The 25,815-nt window shown below is 36.9% G+C and overlaps 1 protein-coding gene across 3 annotated transcripts in view; it reads left to right on the top strand.

The window, feature by feature from the left end:
• The first annotated feature begins 504 nt into the window (after positions 1 to 504).
• The window catches only part of Smurf2 (SMAD specific E3 ubiquitin protein ligase 2), a 98,124-nt gene continuing 72,813 nt past the window's right edge, over positions 505 to 25,815 (top strand). For all 3 annotated transcript variants that reach the window (XM_078041870.1, XM_078041872.1, XM_078041871.1), the window contains exon 1: positions 505 to 649. In XM_078041870.1, coding sequence (XP_077897996.1) covers positions 598 to 649 — 52 coding nt within the window. In that variant the 5' untranslated portion in view covers positions 505 to 597. The remainder of the gene's footprint in view (positions 650 to 25,815) is intronic.

The following is a 25,815-nucleotide window of genomic DNA, read 5'->3' on the forward strand; positions in this document are numbered from 1 at the left end:
AGCAGCGCCCTCGTTCCCCGCGGGCCCGCGCCCCGGGCACCCGGCGCGCGCCCGCGCCCCGCCCAGGCCCCGCCTCGCCAGCTCCGCCTCCTGTCTCCTCCCCGCCCCCCGAGTCGACGAGTGGTGGCGGCGGCGGCCCCAGGACCCGGTTCCCTCAGACAAGAGGGCGGGTGGAGGAGGAAGCGGCCGAGCCCCGGGTCCTGCTCCGGCGCGCCGAGCACCGCCTGCCTCAGCCGACTAGCCTCGTCGGCTCTGGGGTTCGCCGAGCCGGGTGGAGGGGAAAGGCCGCGGCGACCGCGAGGCGGCGGCGGGGGCGCGGGCGGCGGCGGCGCGGCCGCGGCTGCCGCTTTGTTGTGCGGCCGGGGCCGGGGAAGGAGAAGTGGGAGGAGGGGGGAGCTCAGCGTCCCGCTCCCCCGGCGGCTCATGGCGACGACGCTCGGCACATCCGGGACCCTCCGGCCGAGGCGGCCGCGGCGCCGGCTGCTCGGGCCCCTGCCCCGGCCGCTGTGGTGACTCCGCCGCGCCTCGCCGTCGCCCCCGCCCCGCCCGCCGGCCCGGAGCGCCGCCGCCGCCGCCGCCGCCCCCGCCGCCGGGGACATGTCTAACCCCGGAGGCCGGAGGAACGGGCCCGTCAAGCTGCGCCTGACAGGTGAGGGGGGCGGCGGGCGGCCGGGCAGCGCGGGGTGGGCCTGCCGGCGGGGGGTGCCTGTGGCCTTGGGCAGGGCCAGGGTCGCGATCAATGGTGCTTCGGGGGTCGCGGCGTGGGAAGGCCTAGTTCACTCGCGCGGGTTTGGAGATTCTTGAAAAAGCCAGGAGGTCTTTTGTGGAGGGGAGGGGGGTACGCCGGGCCGAATCTCTGGCGGATCTGAGGTCGGGACGTCTGGGCGGAGGAGCTCGCCTCTCTCCCCCACCGCGACCGCGAGCAGCCCCTGGGCTGCTGCCCAGGTGGGGTCGTGAAGGGGATTATTGAATCCGGTTGCTGACTGCGCGCAGTAAACACTCCTTAAAGATGGAGTGCTTAACGGGAGGGTGTGTGTGTGTGTGTGTGTTCCCGGGTTGTTAACTTGGACACCCACTTATGCCCGCGTGCAAAACCTTGACTCTCTGCTGCCGGCCAGTGTGGCCGGTGCCACACACCTTAAACGCACGTCTAAGGAGAGGGAAGGAGACTGAGGTCGACTTTTCCGGTGTGTCTGCCTGATCCCACAACTCGGGCTTATTGTACACTCTGTGTTTTGGAAGTGTTTGATTGTAGGGTAGCATGTTTTGGGTTGTTCCTTGTAGGCCGCAGAATGTGGCTCACAGTCTGACTTTAGATCTGCTGTAGAAACACTTTTTTTTGGGGGGGGGGCGGGGGGGTAACATTTCTAAGTATGTGCTCATACAAACTTTCAAGCAAACTTTCTCTCATTCTCTCCCCTCTCCCCCTTCCCTTTTCTAAATGGAAAAGAATGTCCAGAGGGGTTTGCTAGATAGAAGACTATTCTTACAAAGTGTTTACGATTCCATGTGCATGAAATCTTTACAGGTATGTTTTGTTTACGTTGCCGTTTTTGGTATTATATGAACTTGTCAGCTTCATTTTAAGGAAAAAAATTTATTTGGTTTGGAAGTGTAATTGAAATCAGTGTAGTTACAGTAGTTTCATCATTTACCGTTGATAAGTCGTCCCCTTTTATGTTCGGATGTGTGTTGAGTAAATTTTCCTTAGAGGATTTGTGTGGATGTGCCCGAGTGTAAGAATAAGCTGTAATTATGTTTGCCCACAGTAGACTTTGAGATTTATATGGACTAATTTTCTAGTCGAATACTCATGGCACATCCCGGTCCACTGGCTGAACTTTCTAGATAAAAACTTGCATTGAGTTTGGTATTTGAGAATTTGGTATTTGAGCTTGAATGTATGTTGCCTGCAATTTAAAAAAAAATTACTTTCTTTACAGTTTTGCTTTCTCTAGGGAAAATTGCAAAGAATCATTAACTAAGAGGTTCTTAATAGAAACCCTAGGTTGGGGGATGCATGTCCTTACCACCCTTTCAATTTCCTTATTTTGGGGAAGTCAGTGGAAACCTTTATAAGGGATCTTTGTTGCTTTAGTTTATCTGTTGTTGTTCTTATCAGGAGTCAGTTCTGAGCTAGCAGTCCTGGAAGGAATCTGTGAATCCTAGGTGTGCAAAAACTGTTGAAACAGAATGTTGTCATTTATTTCCCTCTAGGCTAATATACATACAGAGAAAATAAGGGAGAAAACAGGGATTTTTATTTTCTGCAGGTAATATGAGTTTTGAGGCTTTTAGTTGATTCAGTAGATCTTGGAAGTATTTTTCTGTGGCTTCCTTACTGTATATGATTCATTATAAAAAATTCATAAGCAAAGTTTGTTAGGAAAGGTCACATTTAGTTTTGGGGGTAGGGAAAGGAAACATTGAACTAAATAGAATGATTTTGTATATGTAGATTTTTCTGAAGAATTTTAAATACAATTGTAAAACAGCCCACATACTCTTAATAGTTTCTTAAAGCCATTGGGAATTTGCCTCTGAATAGTTTTAAAGTTTGACAAATATTAACAACACTCCCTCCCCCACCATGTCTTTTGGTTACATATGATGGAATTTCTCCTGTTTTGCCAGAAAAGTTATCTTATATTTTTTCAGTTTTGTTCATCATTTACAAATTAGATAGTATAGATTTTAACAAATAGATCTCAAGAACTGGATTCAATTAGCAGCTTTTTAGGACATAAACATTAAAGAGTTAGATGGAAAAGATTGTTTTGACTGACTGGATAAATGACAGGGCTGTGTTTGATGTTCATCCAGGAATTGGTCTGGAGCTGGTGCCCAGCTTCTCAGTCCATCTTGAGGAGCCAAATAAAATATTTAACCTAGGCCTCATTTTATTTTATTTTTTTAAAAAGTTGATTCTTTGTTAAGACCTTAAGAAATGTTTGGCATACCTTTAGACGAAGCGTTTAACAGTTCATTTAGATCTTGGTTTCCTAATGGAGGGAAAAAAATTACCAAAAAAAAAAAAAAAACAAAACCCTCAGAAAACAGCACATCCCACAGTGAATTTTGTTTGCTTTAGAGTACATTTGGGTTGTAAGATGTTTTGAAATTATTGTTCAGTGCTTTCAGTTCATATCATACTAATATTTAAATTTTTAGTGTGCCTTTGATTCCAAAGTGCTTTATGAACTGTAGCTACTCAATTATATCCTTAATGTAGAATTGCTCATTTACTGAAAGGTGGTAACAATTCTTTTTTTTTTTTTTTTTTTGAGATGCTAACATATCTTGCAGGAACACACACACACTCTCTGAAGGATAAGTATTTAAGTCATGATATCTCTGTCCACAATAGATAATAAGAGTTTTCCACATATTGTTCCTAAAACCACAATTAATTAATGAACTGTGGTATTTTTTTTTGGTACTAAGAAAGTGGGGTTAATCCCAAATTTGAGCTTCCTTAGAACATTTATGGTTAAAATCTGATTTGGTCCATCAAATTACTTTTTTTTTTTTTTTTAGGGAGAGAGAATTTCAATATTTATTTTTCAGTTTTCAGTGGACACAGCATCTTTGTTTGTATGTGGTGCTGAGGATCGAACCTGGGCCGCACACATGCCAGGCGAGCTACCGCTTGAGCCACATCCCCAGCCCTCAAATTACTTCTTTATGACACATTAACACTTGATCATTAAAATGGTCTATGTGGCAATACTATCAATTTTTGACTAGTATTTCTAGTGCAAATTGATTCTACAAAGTGTAATTGGTATAGTATGCTTATCTGATACAGGGTTTTCTTACAATAGTAAGAAATAGTTTGTACAGAAAGTACTCTTTATGTTTGCTTGTAGTAAAAACAAAAAGGAGAGCATATATATATATATATATTTTTTAAATACCATATTGTTCTTAAAAAAACAAAGACTGGAAAAAGCAGTTCAGTGTAATTTCTATTATTTTAAATTCTTAGATATGGAGAAATAGTAGGTTATTTCTCTAGAACATTTATTTGAGACTTTTTGTAAGTTTGATGTTTTTGTATGCTATTTCTCATCTTATTTTCTTATAAAAATCTTGGTAGTAAGGTTAACCAGATCTATAAATTAAAGAAAATTAATTTTAAAATCCTACTTTATTCTGGTTAATGTTATTTAATTGTGTATTATTGATAACAAACCTTTAAAAATTACAACTTGATTGCACCTTGCAGGTTTCTGTACACCATAATGACTTCTTTTAGGGACATTAGTGATTGATTTGAAAATCCCCAGTTCATATTATTTTCTTGGTGTCTGAGGAGGAAGCCAGTGTGGCTTTGCTCTTTCCTTTTCTCTTTAAGTTCTCTCTTGTTGTCTAACCTCCTTTGGACAGGGAGCAGAACATGCCTAGGTGCTTCACACAGTTTGGGTTTCTTGGTGAGTGAAGTGTGTGTATGTGTGTGTGTGTGTGTGTGTGTGTGTGTGTGTGTGTGTTTTAATCATGGCTTCTACTTTTTCTGTTGGTTGACTATTATCACAACATTTATTTTGCATATAATTCAATTTTCAAGGTAAATGAAAGGTCACACTTAAGGAACACAAATATTTTAGTCATTTTTGGTGAGAGCCTTTTAAAGATATAGTATTCCAACTTTTTAAAAATAGGCCATACTTAACAGACTATAATGTTGTCCTTGTGATTCATTATTATGAATATAAATTGTTGTATAATTACAATAGGGCAGAGTGAGAATATCATCATGGTCTGTAGGCAGTACTATTTGACTATATGATATGTTGTTTAACTTTCTGTTCTTACTGATTTTTCTTTTTCTTTTTTTAAGAAAGGGGGGAGAGAGAGAGAGAGAGAGAGAGAGAGAGAGAGAGAGAGAGAGAGAGAATTTCAATATTTATTTATTAGTTTTCGATGGACACAACATCTTTGTTTGTATGTGGTGCTGAGGATCGAACCCGGGCCTCACGCATGCCAGGCGAGCGCGCTACCGCTTGAGCCACATCCCCAGCCCCCTTACTGATTTTTCTCTCTTGACTTTTTTTTTTTTTTTGCTGTTACTTTCATGTTTAGGAATCCTGGATCCTTGTAATACACTATTGTAATCAGCATTATTACATATTTATGACACAAATGTATTAAGTGTAAGACATTGCCATGTTCACATCTATTATCACTTTTTAATTCTCACAATAGCTCTGTGAAATAAGAGATTAAGTACATGTTAGAACCCAAATTATCTGTCTCTATATAAAGGCTGCTTCAAATGAATTAAGAGTTGTGTGGAAAAATAAAATAAATACATTACATTCATTTGGAATTACCTTCACCCCTTGCAGTTCTTTCTTACCTTTTAAGGTTCAACTCAAGGATTGCCATTATCCCTAGAACTTTTCCTGACCTGTATTGACCCCTAAGACTCTTAAGAAATTCTTTCTCCATTATTAAACCTAACTCCTGGAAGGCATTTATTGTAAATATGTACGCTGTAAACTCCATGAAGGCAAGGTCCTGGTGTCAGCATGGATTAGGAGCTTTTTAGTTTTTTATTGAATGAATGCAGAGATACTAGTTCTGTATATAGTTGTACATGTAGTTTGCAATGGCTAATGCACTGGATGTGAGTGATGAGATGAGGCTATTGACAAATTAGCCTATTTAGGATATTACTATAGTTTTCCAAGAAGTTCGATTAAAAATAAAACTTATTTTAAGATGGTGAGAACCACGGGCTGGGGATGTGGCTCAAGTGGTAGCGTGCTCGCCTGGCATGCGTGCGGCCCGGGTTCGATCCTCAGCACCACATACAGACAAAGATGCTGTGTCCGCCAAATACTGAAAAATAAATATTAAAGTTCTCTTTCTCACTCTCTCTCACTCTTTCTTTAATGGTTCTCACCATCTTTTTTTTTTTTTTTAAAGTATTTGAAGCTTTGGTATATTTTCTAATTAAAAACAGTCTGGGGGGCTGGGACTGGAGCTCAGTGGCAGAGTGCTTGCCCAGCATGTGTGAGGCACTGGGTTTTATCCTAAGCACCACATAAAAATAAGCAAATAAAGGCATTCTGTTAATCTACAACTAAAATAAATAAATAAATAAAATAATAAAATAAAAAAAAGGTTTATTAAAAAAAAAAACAGTCTGGGAATGACGTGGAGGATAGGATTCCAATAGGATCTGTGAAGACCGGCTTTAAGATAATCAGTTAAGGGGGTTTGATAGTGACCATTGTTCAGATTTTTTTTTTTGTTCTAACACTTCCAAATTTTGTTATTACAAATAATTTTTGTAAACATCTTGGTGTAGATAACTTTAATTTTAAAAAAAGTACTATGTTTTAGGATATTTCCAAAGAAAGTTTGTTACTGGGTTTAGGTGTATTGATATTTTTTAGGTTCTTGACTAAATTTTCTTTAGGCTGATTTCTAAAAGAGTTGTGCCTATTAGAGCAGTAATGAATGATTAGTGTCTTTAAAAATAAAACAAAAATCTATCCCATCATAAGAATTGGCTTTTATTTTAAAAAGTCTTTGTTTATGTTATTTATGTTTTATGTTAGTTTTATTATTTAAAGGTTTACTTATGAAGTTGAATATTTTCTTCTGCTTACTAATTATATTTTTCATTGTTGAGTTGTTTGGCTTTGTTCTATTTATCTGTTAGGGACTTAGTGTTTTTCTTATTGATCTGCCTGAGACTTTAAAATATATTAATCTGTTGTCATATTTGATACAAACATCTTTATGATACTGTTTGTCTTTTAATTTTGACTGTTTTTAGACATGCAGAAATTTGTTATTTTAGGAGTCAAATTTGTTCGACTTTTGTGAAGTTTTTTTTTGTGTTATTTTTATTTTATTTGTTGTAATTGTTATTTTTATACTTAAGAAGTCCCATTTCTTGAGAAACTTGGTATTTAAATTCATTTTATTTTAGTGTCTTTAAAAAATGGTGTAAGAAGCTAGGAGTGGTGATGCATGCCTAAAATCCCACTGACTTAGGAGGCTGAGGAAGGAGGATCGAAAGTTTAAGGCCAGACTCAGTATTTTAGTGAGATCCTGTTTAAAAATAAAGAATAAAAAAAGGACTAGACATGTAGCTTGATGGCAAAGCATCCCTTAGTGTTCAATCCCTAGTAACTCCTCCCAAGAGGTTTAAGAAACCATTTACCCTCAAATTGCCATTTTAGCCTGCTCATCAATATTTATTAACCAATTCTTCCTTTCCACAGTGTTTGTGATATTTATTTCAGTTTAATTACTGAGAGTCAAATCTGTCTCTTGATAATGCTATAGTGTTTTTATTATTATAGCATTATAATTTAATTTAATATTCTCACTGTGGCATAGGAGTGTAGGTCAGTGGTAGAGTGCATATTTAGCATTCTGAGACCGCGGGTTTAAATTGCCAGCCCCCCAAACCCTCCCACAAAAAAATCCCATTAGGCCCCCAATTTTTTTTTTCACTAATTTGCTCTGTGTGTGTGTGTGTGTGTGTGTGTGTATGTATATGTGTGTGTGTGTATGCACACGCACACACGGGATGCATATGTTTTACCAGGAATAGAATCAGGAGCTCTATCACTGCCACATCCCCATAAGTTGCCCCAGGCTGGCCTTGAACTTGAGCTCCTCCTGCCTCAGCTTCCTGAGTCTGGGATTATAGGCCTGTGGCACTGTGCCTGGCTCACTCATTTGCTCTTTGGTATAAATATGGAACTTTAAAGAGAAATTTTATTTGTATTATTATGAGAATTGCACTTTGTGAAAATGAGGTATTTAAGTGTACTCAGTTTTCTCACCCAGGAGACTGCTTTTTTAAATTTTATTTTATTTTTTTACATTTCTTCATGATTTGATCCATTTTGATTAGGATAGTTTTATAATTTTCTTGTATTTTAACTTAATTTCAGCTAACTTATATTTCTGGTACTTATTGTTATTTTCTAATCTTAGCTATAACTTGTATTTAGGAATGCAATTACATGTTTTTTTGCTTTATTAGAGCAATTTTCCCAGGTAGAGCTTATTAATATTTCACTTGATGCTAATTTTTTTAGTGATCAGTTTTTGGCATTTTATTTTTTAAATAATTTTCAGTTGTGATGGACACAATACCTTTATTTATTTTTTTATGTGGTGCTGCTGGTCAAACCCAGTGTCTCACACATGCTAGGCAAGTGCTCTATCACTGAGCTACAGCCCCAGCCAAGTTTTGGGTACATTTTACAATTGACCATAAATATCAAAAAATTTTTTTGCTGGCCACAGTAGTGCATGCCTCGAACTTGCAATCTTCTAGCCTCAGCCCCCTGAATAGCTGGGATTATAGGTTTGAGCCACATGCCCAGCTGATAATTTTTATTACAGTGCCATGAATGGAGAAATAGTGTATGTGAAAAATAAAAGAAATCAGAATAAGCCGAGTTTGCCCCTTACATTTTTCTTTTTAAAATTTTTATTTCATACCTCAAAATTTTAAATTAGTTTTCATTTCTTACTGATGAATGTGGATTGCCGCAAGCTTGACTTTAATAAAGTTTACCTGTCTGCCAGCCATCAGCCCCTTCGAATCAGTTTTGGAAAAGGTGGAATATAAAGAAAAGCATATCTATCATTACACATTATACACATGTATTTAAACATCCCACTATACCCGATAAATATGTACAATTATTATGTGTCAATTAAAAAAGAGTAAATATCAAAATGTGACCACAGAAAGGGTTGTTCTGTTAAATGTGGGTTGGATTATGAGTACTTACTGCTTTTGCTTATTTTTTTCTACAAGACAAAAGAAAGAAAATTATATTAAAATCTAACTAGACGATTTTGACGACTGCATTCCTGAGAACTGTCACAAAGCAGAAACCCATAATGGAGATTATATTTTTCTTCCTTCCTTCCTTCCTGCATTTCTTTCTTTCTTCTAATTTGTTGTACATGATAGCAGAATGCATTTCAGCTCATAGTATACAAATGGAGCACAGTTTTCCATTTCTTTGCTTGTACACAAAGTAGAGTCACACCATTCATGTCTTTATACATGTACCTAGGGTTATATTTTCTCTGTAAGATATACTTGGTAATTTTATGGAAGGCAGTCAGAATATTGTGGAAAGAGTATAGAATCTGGAGACAGAAAATTTGGGTTCACATTCTAATTATGCCACCTACAAGTTTTGTGCCCTGAAGCAAATCACACATTTTCTCTGTGCCTGTGTCTTTAGTTATAAATGCATGTTTAAAGTAACAGTGTTATTTTTAAAATCTGCAAGATAAGAAATAGTGTATGTGAAAAATACTGTTTTATCTGTAAAATTTTATATAAATATATTTTGTCATTTTTTACCAAGATTGTGTTAAAATAAATTAGAGCAAATTTTCTATTTTATATGAGCAGATACAGATAACAGTGACTAATACAGATATTGATTTAAATGATATGCATTGTTGGTGGGACTGCAAATTGGTGCAACCACTCTGGAAAGCAGTAGGAGATTCTTTAGAAAACTGGAATGGAATCACCATTGACCAAGTTATTCCACTCCCTGGCATATATCCTAAAGACTTAAAATCAGCATAGTGTAGTGATATGGCCACATCAGTGTTTATAGCAGCTCAATTCACAATACCTATGCTATGGAACCAACCTAGGTGCCCTTCAACAAATGAATGGATAAAGAAACTGGTATATATACACATTGGAATATTACTCAGTCATAAAGAAGAATGAAATTATGGCATTTGCTGGTAAGTGGAGACTGTTATGCTGAGTGAAATAAGCTAATCCCCCAAACCCAAAGATCAAATATGTTCTCTCTGATATGCAGATGCTGACTCACAATTGGAGGGCTATGGAGCCGGAGGTTCATGGATTGGATGGGGGGATGGGGAACATGGCAGTGGAAAAGACAGAATGAATTGGACATAACTCTCCCATGTTCATATATGAATACATGACCAGTGTAACTCCACATCATGTACAACCACAAGAATGGGAAGTTATACTCCATGTATGTATAACATGTCAAAATACATTCTACTGACATGTGTAACTAAAAAAGAATAAATGAAAAAATTGAAAAAAAATAACTGATCTGTCTATTAAGATAGGCATAAAATATCTTGTGTACCCTGGAGTACCAGTGTATCGTAAGTGTTTAAATTACTGTATTTGTGCTATTGTATGCAACCATTGTGTGAAGTATAAAAAAAATGCTGGTGTTACTTAAAAATCATTTATGTATAAACTTTTTGGAATAAGAGTAGCATGCATGAAGTACTTGAGAATACATGTTAATGCAGTGGTGATGATTATGTGCTGAAATAGTTATCTTTTTTTTGTTTGTTTGTTTATTAGAGATTTCATCCAGGTGCACTTTACCCCTGGGATACATTCCCAGTCCTTTTTTTTTTTTTAATTTTAAATTTTGAGACAGTGTTTCACTAAATTGCTGAGGCTGGCCTGGAACTTGTGATCTTCCTGCCTTAGCCTCCTGAGTCCCTGGGATTTCAGGCATGTGTCACCACACCCAGCTAAATACTGTATCTTAAAGTACTCTAGCAGACAAACAATTGTACTTCTCTCTTCCTTCCCTCTCCAAATTTTTGTTAATAAGCAGTCCTTTGGAGGATAGTTTTTAGATAATTTAGGATTGGGGATGGAGGCTGTAGATGGGGCCTCTGTGTAGAGCAAGTATTTATGATTTGATTAATTTCCATGTAGTGGGGCTGGCATTCAAAAATAGCCTGTAGTTTCACCTCTTGCCAGTAGATGGAGATGTTTCTGTGCAGGTAGGTAGATGTCAAGCTTGAGGAAGGCTTGTGAAACTGAAACCCAAGGTCTATATCAGTGTATTTGGGTTAAATTTAATTGAAGGATTAGAAACTGAAACATGACCCAAGCTTCTAATGAAAATCCATACTTCAGTATAGTTTTCTTACATAAATTCTTTAAATACTACATGCTGTAGAAGGAGAAACAAAAATTATTTCATTCTATCAGAATTACAAACTAATTAATTCTACTTTTATTTTTGTATGATCCTTCATTATTGGGTTTTGAATATAACTTTCTTCTTCCAGTGAGGAATAAAACATGTTGGTTGGATTGGGAATTTTGTAAAGGAAGGATGGAAAAATACTTAAAATTTAAGATAAGTAATGTGACATTCGATATATTCAAAATACTATCTCTAACATAGTATTTGATACATAATGTATCCTCAGTAAATGTGAATTAAAGAGTGATGAAATTCAAAGAGGCTTTCATTGTTGTTAGGACCTCACTTAAAACAATAATAAGATTTTTCTTTGTGGTATCATTGAATTAACTGACATCTATATCTTAGTAATTTTGATGACATTAAGATATAACGATAGTGGACTGCCAGGAGCAATGATGCATGCCTGTGATTTCAGGGGCTCTGGAGGTTGAGGCAGGAGGATCAAGAGTTCAAAGCTAGTCTCAGCAATGGCTAGAGGTTCAGCAACTCAAGTGAGACCGTCTCTAAATAAAATACAAAATAGGGCTGGGGATGTGGCTCAGTAGTTCAGATTCCCAGAGTTCAATCCCTGGTACCTCGCCCCCACAAAAGAAGACTGAGGAGTTCTTTTGTTAATATTTGATTTGATTAACAGAACTCCTTTACTATGCTCTACAAATTTAGCTTCTTAACAAAATAAAGATCAGGCTGATATCCACTAGACATACATCTGTAGAGTATCACCTAAAAAATTTCACTTGCATGAGTAGTCTGTCAATATTAGGAAGATGATTTAGTAATTTGATAATTATTTCAGAGCTCTGTGGGGTTTTTTGTTTTTGTTTGTGGTACTGAGGCTTGAATCTAGGACCTAGTGCATGCTAGGCAAATTCTGTGCCACTAAGCTACATCCCCTGTACTTTTAAAAATTTTATTTTGAAGCAGGGTCTTGCTAAATTGCCCAGGCTGGCCTTGAACTTGTTTTCCTTCAGCTTCAGCCTTCCCAGTGTACACCATCATTCTTGGCTAAGAACTCTGATTTTAAAGTGTTTGCTTTTTTGGGGCTGGGGTTGTAGCTCAGTGAAAGTGTGCTTGCCTAGCATGTGTGAGGCACTGGGTTTGATCCTCTGCACCATATAAATAAAATAAAGGTACACTGACAAAAAAATATTTTAAAAATTTTTTAATTTTTAATTTTTGCTTTTTAAATTTCTCATTTCTTTACTATTCAGGTCTTGTCTTTGTAGGTATTCTGAACTGGAAAAAGTGAAATGGACACCTTTAATTTCATGAAAAGGGTTTTAAAAACTCTTATGAAGGAATTAATAATAGATTCTCAAGGGAATAGTTGGTACCAACTTTTAAAATTTAGGATGGGGTACATCAAAAGTTCTTTGTAATAAAATTTGAATTCTTGTATAATTTAGTTTCCTATTTTCTAGTTGTTTCACACTTTTCTTATTTTTAGCTTATGTAGGAAACTGATATTTTTATTACTTTAAAATGAGGGTTGGTGATGATAGTTTAATTTCCTCTGATTTCTAGTTTAGTTGGCTCTTAATTCTGTTTTCCCTATCCATGAAGAAGACTTGGACTAGGGTGAAATTTGTTCATGTTTTCCTATTCACTCAGTAAACATTTGCTAAGAGTCTTACATGTATCTAATACTGAGGTTTAGGCCTGAGATTGGAAGAAGAGGTTAGGACAGTGATCTTGCTGTCAGAGAACTTGCAGTGAAAACAGACTGATGAGAAGACTTGATGGATTAAATAACTAAATAGTGTTATAGTTAGAAATATGCAATGAAGTGAAATAAAAGAATGAAAGCTCATGGATATTTTTAGGGGGACTCTGTTTCTAATTTCTAAAAATTGAACAGTATATCATATTTTCTACCCTCCTTTTTATAAAAGAAAGGTACATTGCTCAGCTATCCCAAATGGGACATTGTCCTGTGGTAAGAGGGCCTTCCAGGCCACTAGAGACAAATCCAAATATTAGTGAAGTAGGTTGAGAAGGCATGGCTCCAATGACTGGGTAACTTTTTTTGGGGGTGGTGGTGATGGTACTAAGGAATAATGCACTTAGGGCCTCATGCTTGCTAGACAAGTACTCTACCATTGATCTGTATCCCCAAACATGGGTAACAGCTTTTCACAAGACAATGGTAATTTCCATTCTTTAATTTTCAACAGAATGGAAGAACTTAATCAAGTTGTTAGGGAAATCAAATACCTTTATTTTCCAGAAAATTTTTTAATAATTACAGATTTTTGTTATTTCTTGACATATGTAACTCAATTTTTTTTTATTTCTTGACATATGTAACTTAATTAAATATATATTTTTTTTTTACCAAGGATTGGACTCAGGGACACTTGACCACTGAGCCACATCCCTAGCCCTATTTTGTATTTAGAGACAGGGTCTCACTGAGTTGCTTAGTGCTAAATTACTGAGGCTGGCCTTGAACTTGCAGTCCTCCTACCTCAGCCTTCTGAGATTCTGGGATTGCATGTGCCACCATGCCCAGCTTTATTAGTCTTTTTTAAAAAATAAACTTTAGGGCTGGAGTTGTAGCTCAGTGGTTAGAGTGCTTGTCTTGCATGTGTGAAGCACTGGGTTCTATCCTTAATATTACATAAATATAAAAAATAAGGTATTATATCCATCTATAACTAAATATTTTAAAAAATAAACTTTAAATTTTAGAATTAAGATTTACAGAATGATTATGAAGTTACCATGGAAAATTCGTATATTTCCCATACTCAGTTTCTCCTCTTTTTTTTTTTTTTTAAAGAGAGAGTGAGAGAGGAAAAAGAGAGAGAGAGAGAGAGAGAGAGAGAGAGAGAGAGAGAGAGAATTTTTAATATTTATTTTCTAGTTCTCAGCAGACACAACATCTTTGTTGGTATGTGGTGCTGAGGATCGAACCTGGGCTGCACGCATCCCAGGCAAGCGCGCTACCGCTTGAGCCACATCCCCAGCCCCAGCAGTAGCGCGCTCGCCTGGCATGCGTGCGGCCCGGGTTCGATCCTCAGCACCACATACCAACAAAGATGTTGTGTCTGCCGAGAACTAGAAAATAAATATTAAAAATTCTCTCTCTCTCTCTCTCTCTCTCTCTCTCTCCTCTCTCACTCTCCTCTTATTAATTAATCTTACATTAGTATTGTACATTTGTCACAGTTAATGAACCAGTAAGGGTACACTGTTATTAACTGAAATCCACACATTTGTAGATTATTTTTTCCCTATTTCTCATTGTTTTTATCCCTAATAGATTGGAACTTCTTGCAGGACAGAAGAGTGTTTGTGTGTGTGTGTGTGTGTGTGTGTGTGTGTGTGTGTGTGTGTGTATGTATGTGTGTGTTGCATTTACCTGGTATATGAACACTTACTTCTTCCTCACTTGGTGAGAAAATTGTTTAGGGAGGTCACATATGAATTTTCCGAGTCCCATAGCAAGTTCATTTTGAATTGGTACTGTAGTCATACTTTGTCATATCCAGTTTACTAAGTACAAAGGTGGATTTATTGTGAAAAATAATGGATATTAATTTTTAGGACCAATCTGAGGGTCTGGGAAGTACTCTAGCAATCTGTTTACATGGTCCTTTTTAAAATAATGTTTTCTTGGTGTAGAGTACATGTATAGAAAAAGTACAAAAATTTTAAGCATATGTAGTTTAGCATTTTTCAGAAGCTGAACACATTTATATAACCAGCATATAGATCAAGAAACAGAACATTGCCAATATGTGATTACAGATTTTTGAAGTTTGCAAACTTATTTTAAAATATCAATCAGCTAAGATTGCTGTCTTTTTACTCCAACTTCCCCTGTGTTACACTTATCGTGTTGGGTGGCAGTGGAATGAATGGCTGTGGGCATTTTGGGATCTGACTGTGAGGTAAGTGATTTGGGAATACATTTGGTTGTGTTTTAGCAGGTTATATTTCTGTGGTTCACAGTCTGTCTATGTGTAATCAGGGCATTGCTAGCCATCCCATATAGGAGTGGTTTCTAAAAATACTACCTGTTTTGCTAACCCATTTGGTATTGTGGCATAAACCTGCAGAGCTAGAGGTAATACAGTGGTATGAATGTGTCTTATGTCATCTGGCACATGAAGTATGATGAGTACAGGGAAAATAAGGTTTGATACTAAAAACTAGTTGGTGGAAAATTATTCCAGTTCTTATAGCTTTATTTGAAAAACACTTAAGAGTTTTCCCAAGTTTGACAATCCTAAAGTTTACAAAGCAGTACAGAAAATGACCCTTTGCTTAAAGAAACTTCTAAGCCATCAATTAACAACAAAAATGTGTTCAATTAGCCCAACATAGTTGGGTGGAAACAACCCATATATACAGTAACTGATGAATTAATTAAAAAAAGATGACATATTTATGCAGTGGAATATTACTTAGCTTTTAACAAGGAATATAGTACCAATATGTGCTAAGCATGGATGGACCTGTTTGAAAGACGTTAGACACATGGGGTTCCACTTGGCAAGTCCATAGAGACAGAAAGTAGATTTCTGGTTACCAGAGGATGGGGAGGGAGAGTGATTTATAATAGGTGGTATAGTTTCTTCTTGGGATAATAGAGATGTTCTGGAATTAGGTAATGGTGATGATGGTTCAGCATTGTGAATATATTAAAAGCTATTGAATTGTATAGTTTAAAATGGTGGATTTCATGTTTATATAACTTTTATCTCAAAACAAATTTCAAAAAGCCTGAAACAAAAATATTATTATTTTCTGGTTTTTATAATGTTTGTGATATTTGTCAGCTTATTAAAATTTGTGAGTTATTGTCTTACTCTTAAGTTAAATATCTACTCTCATGCCTAATTCTGTATTATTAATAAAGTAGGGTCCTCATACTGTATAAATTCTAGTCTTCATATACCTGCACGTACCCCAGGATGTATATTAGGATCATATAAAATTGTTGAAGAACTCTATCTTATTTTTAAGCATGGGGGATTAAACCACCATGTTTGTTTGTGCTCTAACCCCAAACCCCATTTAATGAGATAACGGGATTAAAAATAGTATGAAGATACAGGAGCAGGCCAGATACTTGGGAGGCTTTGGTGGGAGAATCACTTGAGTCCATAATTTCAAGACCAGCTTGGCCAACATAGCAAGACCCTTTCTCAATAACAAGAAAAACAAAACTGAGCTGGGTGAGTGGCTCACACCTGTAATCCCAACAGCTCATGAGTTTTCTTCCTGAATGTTTTTATTTGTGGTTGGTTGAATCCTTAGAAGCAGAACCTGCTGAGATGGAAGGCTGATTGTATTTTAAAGATTGAAAGTTGTTTTTATGAATTTTTTTAAAAACCTGGTTACAACATAGTATACATACATTTTAGAAAATTTGAAAGTCACAATAAAGTGCTAGAAAAATAAATGACTACTGAAAGATAACCTTACATTTTGGAATATATTGAAACACTTCCTTTTTGAATAGGCCCTGGCTCAAAAATATATCTTAATAGGGATTTTTTTTTTTTAAAGAGAGAGTGAGAGAGGAGAGAGAGAGAGAATTTTTTTTTTAATATTTATTTTTTAGTTCTCGGCGGACACAACATCTTTGTCTGTATGTGGTGCTGAGGATCGAACCCGGGCCGCACACATGCCAGGCGAGCGCGCTACCACTTGAGCCACATCCCCAGCCCTTAATAGGGAATTTTTAAAAAAATATTTTTTAGTTGTCAGTGGATCTTTTAATTAATTAATTAATTTATATGTGGTGCTGAGGATCGGACTCATGCATATCAGATAAGCACTCTACCACTGAGCCACAACTCCAGCCCGGGAAATTTACTTTTTCTAAGTTTATAAGTGATTTATATTGATATGAAGACAAGGAAAGTTTTGTTTTGTTTCCTATTTAAAAATTTTAAATTTTTGAGGGGAAAGATCAGAGTTGCCCTGAGGTAGTGTTATTTGGCTTGAACTATGAAGAACAAGACTTGTGATTTATTCTGATAGTGTGATTGATTTGAAATGGCTTGAAGAAATCAGGTGTTACTCAGTTTTTATGTCTTTGTTACATAATTTTAAGTTTTTAAAGCTAAATATGTGTGACTAATTTAGCTTGTACCAAGGACTGTACAATGAAAAAAAATTAATTTCTCTCCTTTTTTTTCTTTTAATGGACACAGTACCTTTATTTTATTTTTATGTGGTGCTAAGGATCGAACCCAGTGCCTCACACATGCTAAGCAAGTGCTATACCACTGAACCACAACCTCAGCCCTCTCTCCTTTCTTAAATGTGGCCCCAGATGTAGTCTCTTACCAGTGCCTTTCCCTACCTTGTAAACTACCAAATACTTAAGTAGACGATGCTTTCTGGTTTTTATCTGCCTATCCATTCCCTCTTCTTCTGGTAACTTTTGTCCTACTTTTCCTTTTGGAAATCTTTCCTGTCCTACTATTAGCACAAGTAATATTCATGAGCTCAGCTTGCTTCTTAGAGCCAAGCTGTTCTAATCTCTAGGTGGAGAGAGAAGTGTAATCAACATTAAAAAGTAGAAAGTGCAAGGTTATGTATGGTTATGTATGATAGGCTAAGGAGTCTGGATTTTAAACAGAAGGTAGGATTAGTGTAATGTGTCCAAGCAAGGGGTTTATAATTGCTCCACCTTTCGTCCACTGAGCCATGTTCCCAGGCCCCATCCCTGTTATTTGTCTTTGAAATTTCTCTTGACCAATCCCTTTGTTTCCAGTCTTACCTCATTTTACTATGGTAATTCAGTCCTTTTGACTTCAGACTGAGATTGTTGCTGTAATTAACAAACGGGTGTTTTCTCTGGGCTACAGGAGAAAGGACTTATATATAGCATTCTGGACACCCAAGATGATTCTAATCATGTCCTCTCAGAAACTTTTAGTAGTTCCCTGTTGTTGAGAGGATCAGATTCAGGTTCCTTAACCTATCATTCAAACAGGTCATTCCAAAAATTTACCCCATTCTATCTTTTAAGTCTTTTTTTTTCCCCCCCTTTATTTAATAGGTTCTAGCAAACTTGAAATGTTTCTTTTCACCCTCTCATATAATCCTTCCCTTTTTGTTTTTAAATTTTGTGTGTTTCTTTTTTCTGGGTTGTCCTTTCTCTGCTTCTTCCTCATTCTTTGAGTTCAGTTAAAATTATACCTCCCTTGTGCAGGCTCTTCAAATAATTTAGAAGCTAACTTGAGCTCTTACCTCTGAAATCTCAGAAAAACTCTTTGTACTTAATAAGGTGCTTGTCATATAATGCTTTCTGCTGTTTGTCTAAACCGTTAAATTATACAACTCAATAGTGTTTATTTTCCATACACAGTGCTTTCATATGATTGTGTGCTTGATAAATATTTTTTGTCCTGTTAATTGAACTTTCCTATTTTGAACTACGTTTTGTACTGACTCTAAATGTTTTGGGAATTCAATTTAGTACTGCATGTTTAACATTAATTTATTTGTAGCTATTTTGTTTTTAATCCATGGCATTTCAGCTAAACTACAGAATTTTTCAAAAGGCAGGAAATACATCAAATATATAGTTCCAGAATTCCTCCAGAGTGGTTTTTTTTAATATTTATATTTTAGTTGTAGTTGGACACAATACCTTTATTTTTTTATGTGGTGCTGGGGATTGAACCCAGGGCCTTACACATGCTAGGCATGCGCTGTGCTGCTGAGCCACAGCCCTAGCCCCCGTTTTTTTTTTCCCCCCTAAGTGATTTAGTGAAAAGCCACTTTATTTACTTATTTTATTTTTTAATTTTTTGTGGTGCTGGGGATTGAACCCATGGCCTTATGCATGCGAGGCAAGCACTCTACTGAGCTATTCCCAGCCCCTACATTATGTTTTTAGTTTTTAAAATAGTGCTGAGGACTGGGGCTGGGGCTCAATGATAGAGCACTTGCCTCACATATGTGAGGCACTGGGTTCGATTCTGAGCACCACATATAAACTAATAAAATAAGGTCCATCAACAACTTAAAAATTTAAAAATAGTGCTGAGATATTCCTGTCTAGCATTAAGTATTTTAGCTGTTTTTTTTTTGTTTGTTTGTTTTGTTTTTGTATACACACACATACACAATGACATTCCCTTCACCTTGAGATAGGGCTGTTCTAAATACATGGGATCATGTGATCCTCCTTCCCCAACCTTTTGAATAGCTGGGACTACAGGTACATGCTACTGTTAATTGTAGGGACTAGAATTTTACTGCTATCTATAATTCCTATAATTAATTGAAATCGTGAGATCATTCATGTTATGGGAACAAAATAGACCAATGAAGGTAATGATTCTGGAATTTAAACTTGCAACAAAGCAGATTACTCATTTAATGGTTGTTCTTGTGTTACATGCTAAATATATACTAAATATTTTTTATAAACAACCATACTTATTATTGTTACTCAGCTAATACATTTCACCTCCAATGAAATGATACTAGGGTAGGTTATGGAGGGGTTAGTGAGAAGAAAGTCTCCTTTCTCTGCTTCTGTTTGTATACTTTGTCTTTTCCTTGAAGTTGTATTTCCTCTGTTTCAAGAGACCTGGATCAACTTTCATATCATCTCTCTCTCTCTCTTTTTTTTTTTTTTTAGAGAGAGAGAGAGGATTTTTTTTTTTAAAGAGAGAATGAGAGACAGTGAGAGAAAGGGGGAGAGAGAGAGAATTTTTTTAATATTTATTTTTCAGTTCTCGGCGGACACAACATATCCGTTGGTATGTGGTGCTGAGGATCGAACCCGGGTCGCACGCATGCCAGGCGAGTGCACTACCGCTTGAGCCACATCCCCAGCCCGAGAGAGGATTTTTTTAATATTTATTTTTTAGTATTCGGTGGATACATCTTTGTTTGTATGTGGTGCTGAGGATCGAACCTGGGCTGTATGCATGCCAGGCGAGCACGCTACCACTTGAGCCACATCTCCAGCCCTCATAATCAACACTTAATACCTAGGTATAGAGAAATCAGTTACTATCACTAGGGATTCCATCTTCTATTCTAATAATAAATTATACATCAATTTCGGTAGCTCCCTGTTGTTGCTGGAGATCAAACCCAGGGCCTCTTGTGTGCTAAGCAAGTGCTTTTCCACTGAACTACATCCCTATTCCCCTGTGTGTATTAATTGCCATATTTTGGGAAATTATATACCTAAGTCATCTCACTTAATCTTCAAAGCAATGTGAAGTAGGTGAGTGTGCATATGACATATCACAAGAAAATACTGATCTCAAAGAGGTTGAATAATTTATTCAAGGGCTCACAGTGAGTTAGGTGTTGGGGGAGGTGGAATTTGAACCCAACTGTGTTTTACTTCTGTCTCTAAGCTCTGTATTAGAGTGTAGTCCTAAATTGTGTAGCTCTTTTTTAAAAGAATATTTTTTTTTTTTAGTTGTAGTTAGACACAGTATCTTTATTTTTATTTATTTATCTCTATGTGGTGCTTAGGATCGAACCCAGGGCCCACTCCTGAGCCACAACCCCAGTGTTTAGCTCTTTTGACAGAAGTTTGGAGGCCTTTGAACACTTGGTTTTTATTTGTTTTTCCCCCTAAGCAGTTACTGTTTGTCTAATCCCCCCCGCCACCTTTTTTAAGGGCAGGTGAAGTGTTTCTGACCTTTTTTAGAACCAGGTTTTAGGTCAGATAGTCTCATATAGTCTGTGATTTGAATTAAGAGAGTTTTTTGTTTTTTCCTTTTCCCCTGTGTCTCTTTTTCACAGCTGCTTGTCAATTGGAGATTCATTTGATTTAATCTGCACATGTCTGTGGGAGGGTTGAGGCTAAGAGTATGTTGGGGCATGCATGGTCAGTTATTAACCTTGTGTGGATTTCACAGGACACTTCAGCCAGTCTAACTTCAGACCTCTGAGCTGATGGAGAAATTTGTGATTAATGTGCCAGCAGTAGAAACTTCTGGAGATTAAGAGCTTTGCCTTTTTTCCCTTTTATATATAGAGAGGCTTAGAATAATAGGATGGAATGGTTAATTGATGATGAGAGGCAGTGTATTATACTAAAGTGCTGATCCTCTCTAATCTTTAATTTCCTTCTGTAGAGTGAGAATATATTAATCCAGAGAAACTAATGCTCTAACCCATATAAAGTACCTGAGAAGTAGAAAACACTCAATGAATGTTAGTTATTAATTGTGTGGATACTTCTCATGTCCAGTAAAGAGTGTGTGATCATAAAGGCAGGAGTTGAATTTAGGGTATTTTTGAGTTTCTCTGTTTTTTGTTTATTTTGTTTTACATTTTTTGTTTTGGGAGAGGGAGGTGATTAAGTACATTTTGTGTTCTGAATGTGTATCATAGGAGTCAGGCTGATTTTCAGATATCAGTTAAGACGAATTCCTTTTCTGTCCAGGTTTGATAAGGTTAATTCTAGAGCTGTTATCTGTTCCTATCAAGTAGCCTTTTCCACTTCTTTTAGAATTTAAATATCCATGTGTCTATCTTTAAAATTCCTGCCTTTGTAGATTTCCTTTAATTTTCACCATTCTTCTTTTCAGGCTGGACTTCTAGAAAAGAATAGCCTTGCTTTCCTTTCTGAGTTTTCATTTCTCATTTAAGCAGCTACTCAGATTTTGTCCGTTACTCTTGTAATACTGTTCTTGGTGAGGATGCCGTTCTTAAGTGATTTAACAGACTTTTCTGATTTACTTGCCTGTATCTCAGTTGCTTTTTCAGGGACACCCAAGACCTAATTGAGTGCTGGTGAAAGTAGGGCCTCTGGGTGCATGTTGTAAGTTCTCCCAAGTCATTCAGAGAAAGCCCTTAACTGGGACCTTTAAGAAGCCTGTAAAAGCAACTGTTCTCATCATCAGTTAAACTATTGAGAGGCAGACTCTGAGTAGCTCTTATAATTTTCTAACAACAGTTTAAAAAAAAATTTGTGCTAATAAACTTGTTACAACTCTGAATGGACCATTATTTGTGACCCATTTCCCCTGCCATAGTTGTTCTAGTGGCTTTAAATATAAATTTTTAGATTTGATAATATTAACAGACAGTTCTCTTGTTTTACTGCTCGTATCTAACCTGTTGCACCAGTTTGGGTGTGGTGGTAGGAACTAATTTCTTGTGTTTTGGCCAGTAAGCGCTCTGTATAGACTTACAGAGTAACTGGCTTTTCTTCTTTTGTGGATTTAATTCGAACAGGATCATATATTTTTAGAAACTCCCAAAAGGCTGATAATCTCTCAAATGATTTTCTATTTCATGTAGGCAAGAAGACTTTGGAAGCAGCTTGTAAATAAACAAAACAACTTCTAGAATTTTTGTTAACTGCTTCATCTGTTTTAACTTTATACTTTGTCTCCTTGGGGCACAAGCAGGTGCTTTTTTCTTCCATTCACCCCAGGTGACCAGCCTGTCATTTTATTGTCCTTTTATAAATCTACTCCATTTACTGAGGTCAGATTTATAACTAGTCTTCATATTGAGAGAGTTTCTGTATGTGTGTAATTGAAACATAGGTAGTTTCATGTATCTTAGCATGTGACTTGTTTAATACAGCTCCTTCTGGGTACTTTTTTCATTTGTTTTTTGAGATTCCCAAATTATTCTAAACCTAACACTTAGGGTTGTTGTCTTTGTTAAGTTTTCTTTATATCTTCCTCAGGGTTTAAGATTACTTTGACTTTATTTGTGTTTTTATTTTTTTATGTGGTGCTGAGGATTGAACCCAGTGCCTCACACATGTGATGCAGGCACTCTGTCACTGAGCTATGGCCCCAGCCCCCAAATTCATTTTTTTTATAGACTTCAAGTCAAAACTACTCTCAATGCAACTCTTTCTGTAGTTCTGAATAGGCTTTCCTTTGTTGTGGAAAGTTTGTTTACCTTTTTATTACTATGATTGATTCTCCTAGCTTTTGTTTTTCTTAGTTCTGTTTTTTGATTTGCTTTTTGTCTCCTTTTGCTGTATTATTCTTAAAATTTTGTTAACATAGTGTTCATTTTAGCTTCTTTTTTTTTTTTTCAGTATTGGTTTACCTGGTAGATTTTTCTTTCTACTGCAGTATTATTAAAAAGTCATCTTTGCTGGGCATGGTGGCGCATACCTGTAATCCCAGCAGTTTGGGAGGCTGACGCAGGAGGATCTCAGGTTCAAAGCCAGCCTCTGCAAAAGCGAGATATTAAGGAACTCAGTGAGACCCTGTCTCTAAATAAAATACAAAAGAGGCTGGGGGTGTGGCTCAGTGGTTGAATGTCTTTGAGTTCAATCCCCAGTATCCCTGCCAATGTTATCTTAAAGATTTTCCCCTTGGACATAAATGTTCATCTCTAAGATAGCTTCTCAGGATATCAGTTGGTTCCCCTGGAAATTTTATCTCTTTGGAAACTTAGGGTTTATCCTGGACTGGTTGTCCCTTTAATTCCAATGCAGTGATAATTGCTTTAACTTGCCTAAGAGTTCTTGTATAATCTTTACAATTTATAATCAGGTTTTGGCGAGAGGTGAAGTTTTGAGGGGAGCTCTGTTCTCTCTAGATTTTACTGATAAGTAAATAGCAAAATGTAGTGAAAATAGTTAATTCTGTTATATATTTTATATATTTTAAAATTTTATAGTTTATTATTATTTCTGGGTGGTACTCGGGGTTGAACCCAGATGACATCTCCCACTGAGTCACACTCCATCCCTTTTTTAAAGTAATTTTATTTTGAGACAGGGCCTTATTAAGTTGCCCAGGCTGGCCTTGAACTTGCAATCTCCTGCTTTAGCCTCAGGAGTTGCTGAAATCACTGACATATGTCACTATGTTCGGATTCAAAAAATCACACATTTTAAATGTGTGAAATGTATTGTCAAGTACACCTAAAAATCGTTTCAAAATTGTAGTGGAAATAGTATGAATTTTGAAGTAAGAAATTTGGATTTTAATCCTTTTTCTACTTGGTAGTTTTGAAGTTCTTAGTCTCAGTTTTCTTATAAGGAAAGTTATATCCACCTCATTCAATTGATGTGCTATTAAAAGTTCAGTTTATGTGAAAGATGGTACCTAGAAGATAGTGAGCATCTTATTTACTCACTACAGTTTTTGTTTCATCCTTAAGAAACAGACCTCAGACCATTAGAGTAGTGACATTCCAACATGCTGAGAACATAATTCATTTGGGTAAGAGATATTGAGTACTTGATATGTGTCAGGGATTGTGGTAGAGGAGATGTTAAGACATTATTTATAAGGTAGCTTACAGTATGGTATTTCACTATACTTTAGAGATAAACACAATATCCTGAGAAGACTAGGAAAGGAAAATCTAATTTGACCAGGTTAGTAAAGATCTGAGTTAAGATCACTTTCTGAGTAGAGGTTAAACGATGACTGTGCTCAGTTTTTAAGGATTAATAGGATTTATTCAGGTATATAAGCTAAGGAATAACGAAGGAGGCATTTTGCATTGAAGGAAAGTGATAAGTGAAAGGTGCTCGTGGAGGATATAGTGTGAGATTGTATTGGACATCAGGGACCATATCATAAAGTCCCATGTGGTTTTAGGTGTGTTGGAAAGCCTTGAGGGTATTTACACAAGCAGGTAAAACAGTCTTGAGTTTTGTGTTAGAAAATTTACTGTAAAGGTACATGGATGATGAATACAGATTAACTTTCAGGTTTTCTTGATGACTGTGTGGATTGATGATGCTGTTAAATTTGAGGGGAAGAAGGAAAGATGAGTTAATATTTAATAATGGGGAGAACCTTAGAAATAGTTATTGAAGGGAAAAAGACTTATTAGAAAACAAAAATTGAGCACCCAATAAAGTAGTTTTACTGCCCAGCAGGGAACCTGATCTGTCAGAGTAGTTTCTGGGAGAGAGAAATGGAGTAGGTCTTTTAAAACTAAACAACCACAAAATGTCCCTGTTCCCTTTTTGGAAAGCAAAATCTCTGCATGTTTTGATAGGCTGGTGATACATATATATTTGTTGACCAGATAAGCAGTGGCTTGTGTATGTGTCTTAATTGAATGTGCCCATGACAAAATTATAGGGTGTAGCTAGTTGCCAGTGCATAGACTAACCAGGAATTAAATAAATTAAGCTCAGTACCTCTGTGCTAAGAGAAAACAGTGGTTACTTCTTATTTGAATTAACTCACCAGCATAATACTGTAACAATCTTTTTAAAAAAGGAACAGATGATTCTGTTTTCTGATAGGTTGTATAGGAGCTGACTTTATCTGTCCTTAACTTGATCTGGGGTTATGGGGCAAGTTCTGTGTTTCTTGGGGTCATTTATTTTTGAAGGCCTTTTAAGACTCAGTAAGAAAATCCTTTAAGGGCATAGAAATCCACTGTTCCAGAATGGTAGCTTGCTTTAACATAAACCCATGTATGGGCCTCTTGAAGCTTGCCTGTTGTAGCCACTGAGAGGGGGACCTGAAATGAGCCTCTTAAGTGCAGTCCTTTCCAGTGAGGAAAGTTAGCTACTTTGGGGCCATAATACTGAGTGTATCAGGGTTTGGAATGATGGTATAGCCATTAATGTTACTGACAAAATTTAGGCTAGGAAAACTAGGGTACCCTGAAACTTCAGAGGTAATATCAACAGTAGGGTGTCTGTTTTAAGAGGATGTTATAAAGTTTCTGTTTAACTCTTCCAGTGAAATAAATTCTCCAATGATTGAACAGAAAAATAGGGCCTCCCCATGTGTGTTAAGCAATGAACTACTTCAGTGCCTGCATGTGCAGTAGTTACACTATGTCTTGTATGAGGAATGTCTCTGTCATTTTTAAGATTAAATCATATTCAACAACAATATTA

This window comes from Ictidomys tridecemlineatus, chromosome 3, assembly GCF_052094955.1.
Source record: "Ictidomys tridecemlineatus isolate mIctTri1 chromosome 3, mIctTri1.hap1, whole genome shotgun sequence".
Classification (NCBI taxonomy): domain Eukaryota; kingdom Metazoa; phylum Chordata; class Mammalia; order Rodentia; family Sciuridae; genus Ictidomys; species Ictidomys tridecemlineatus.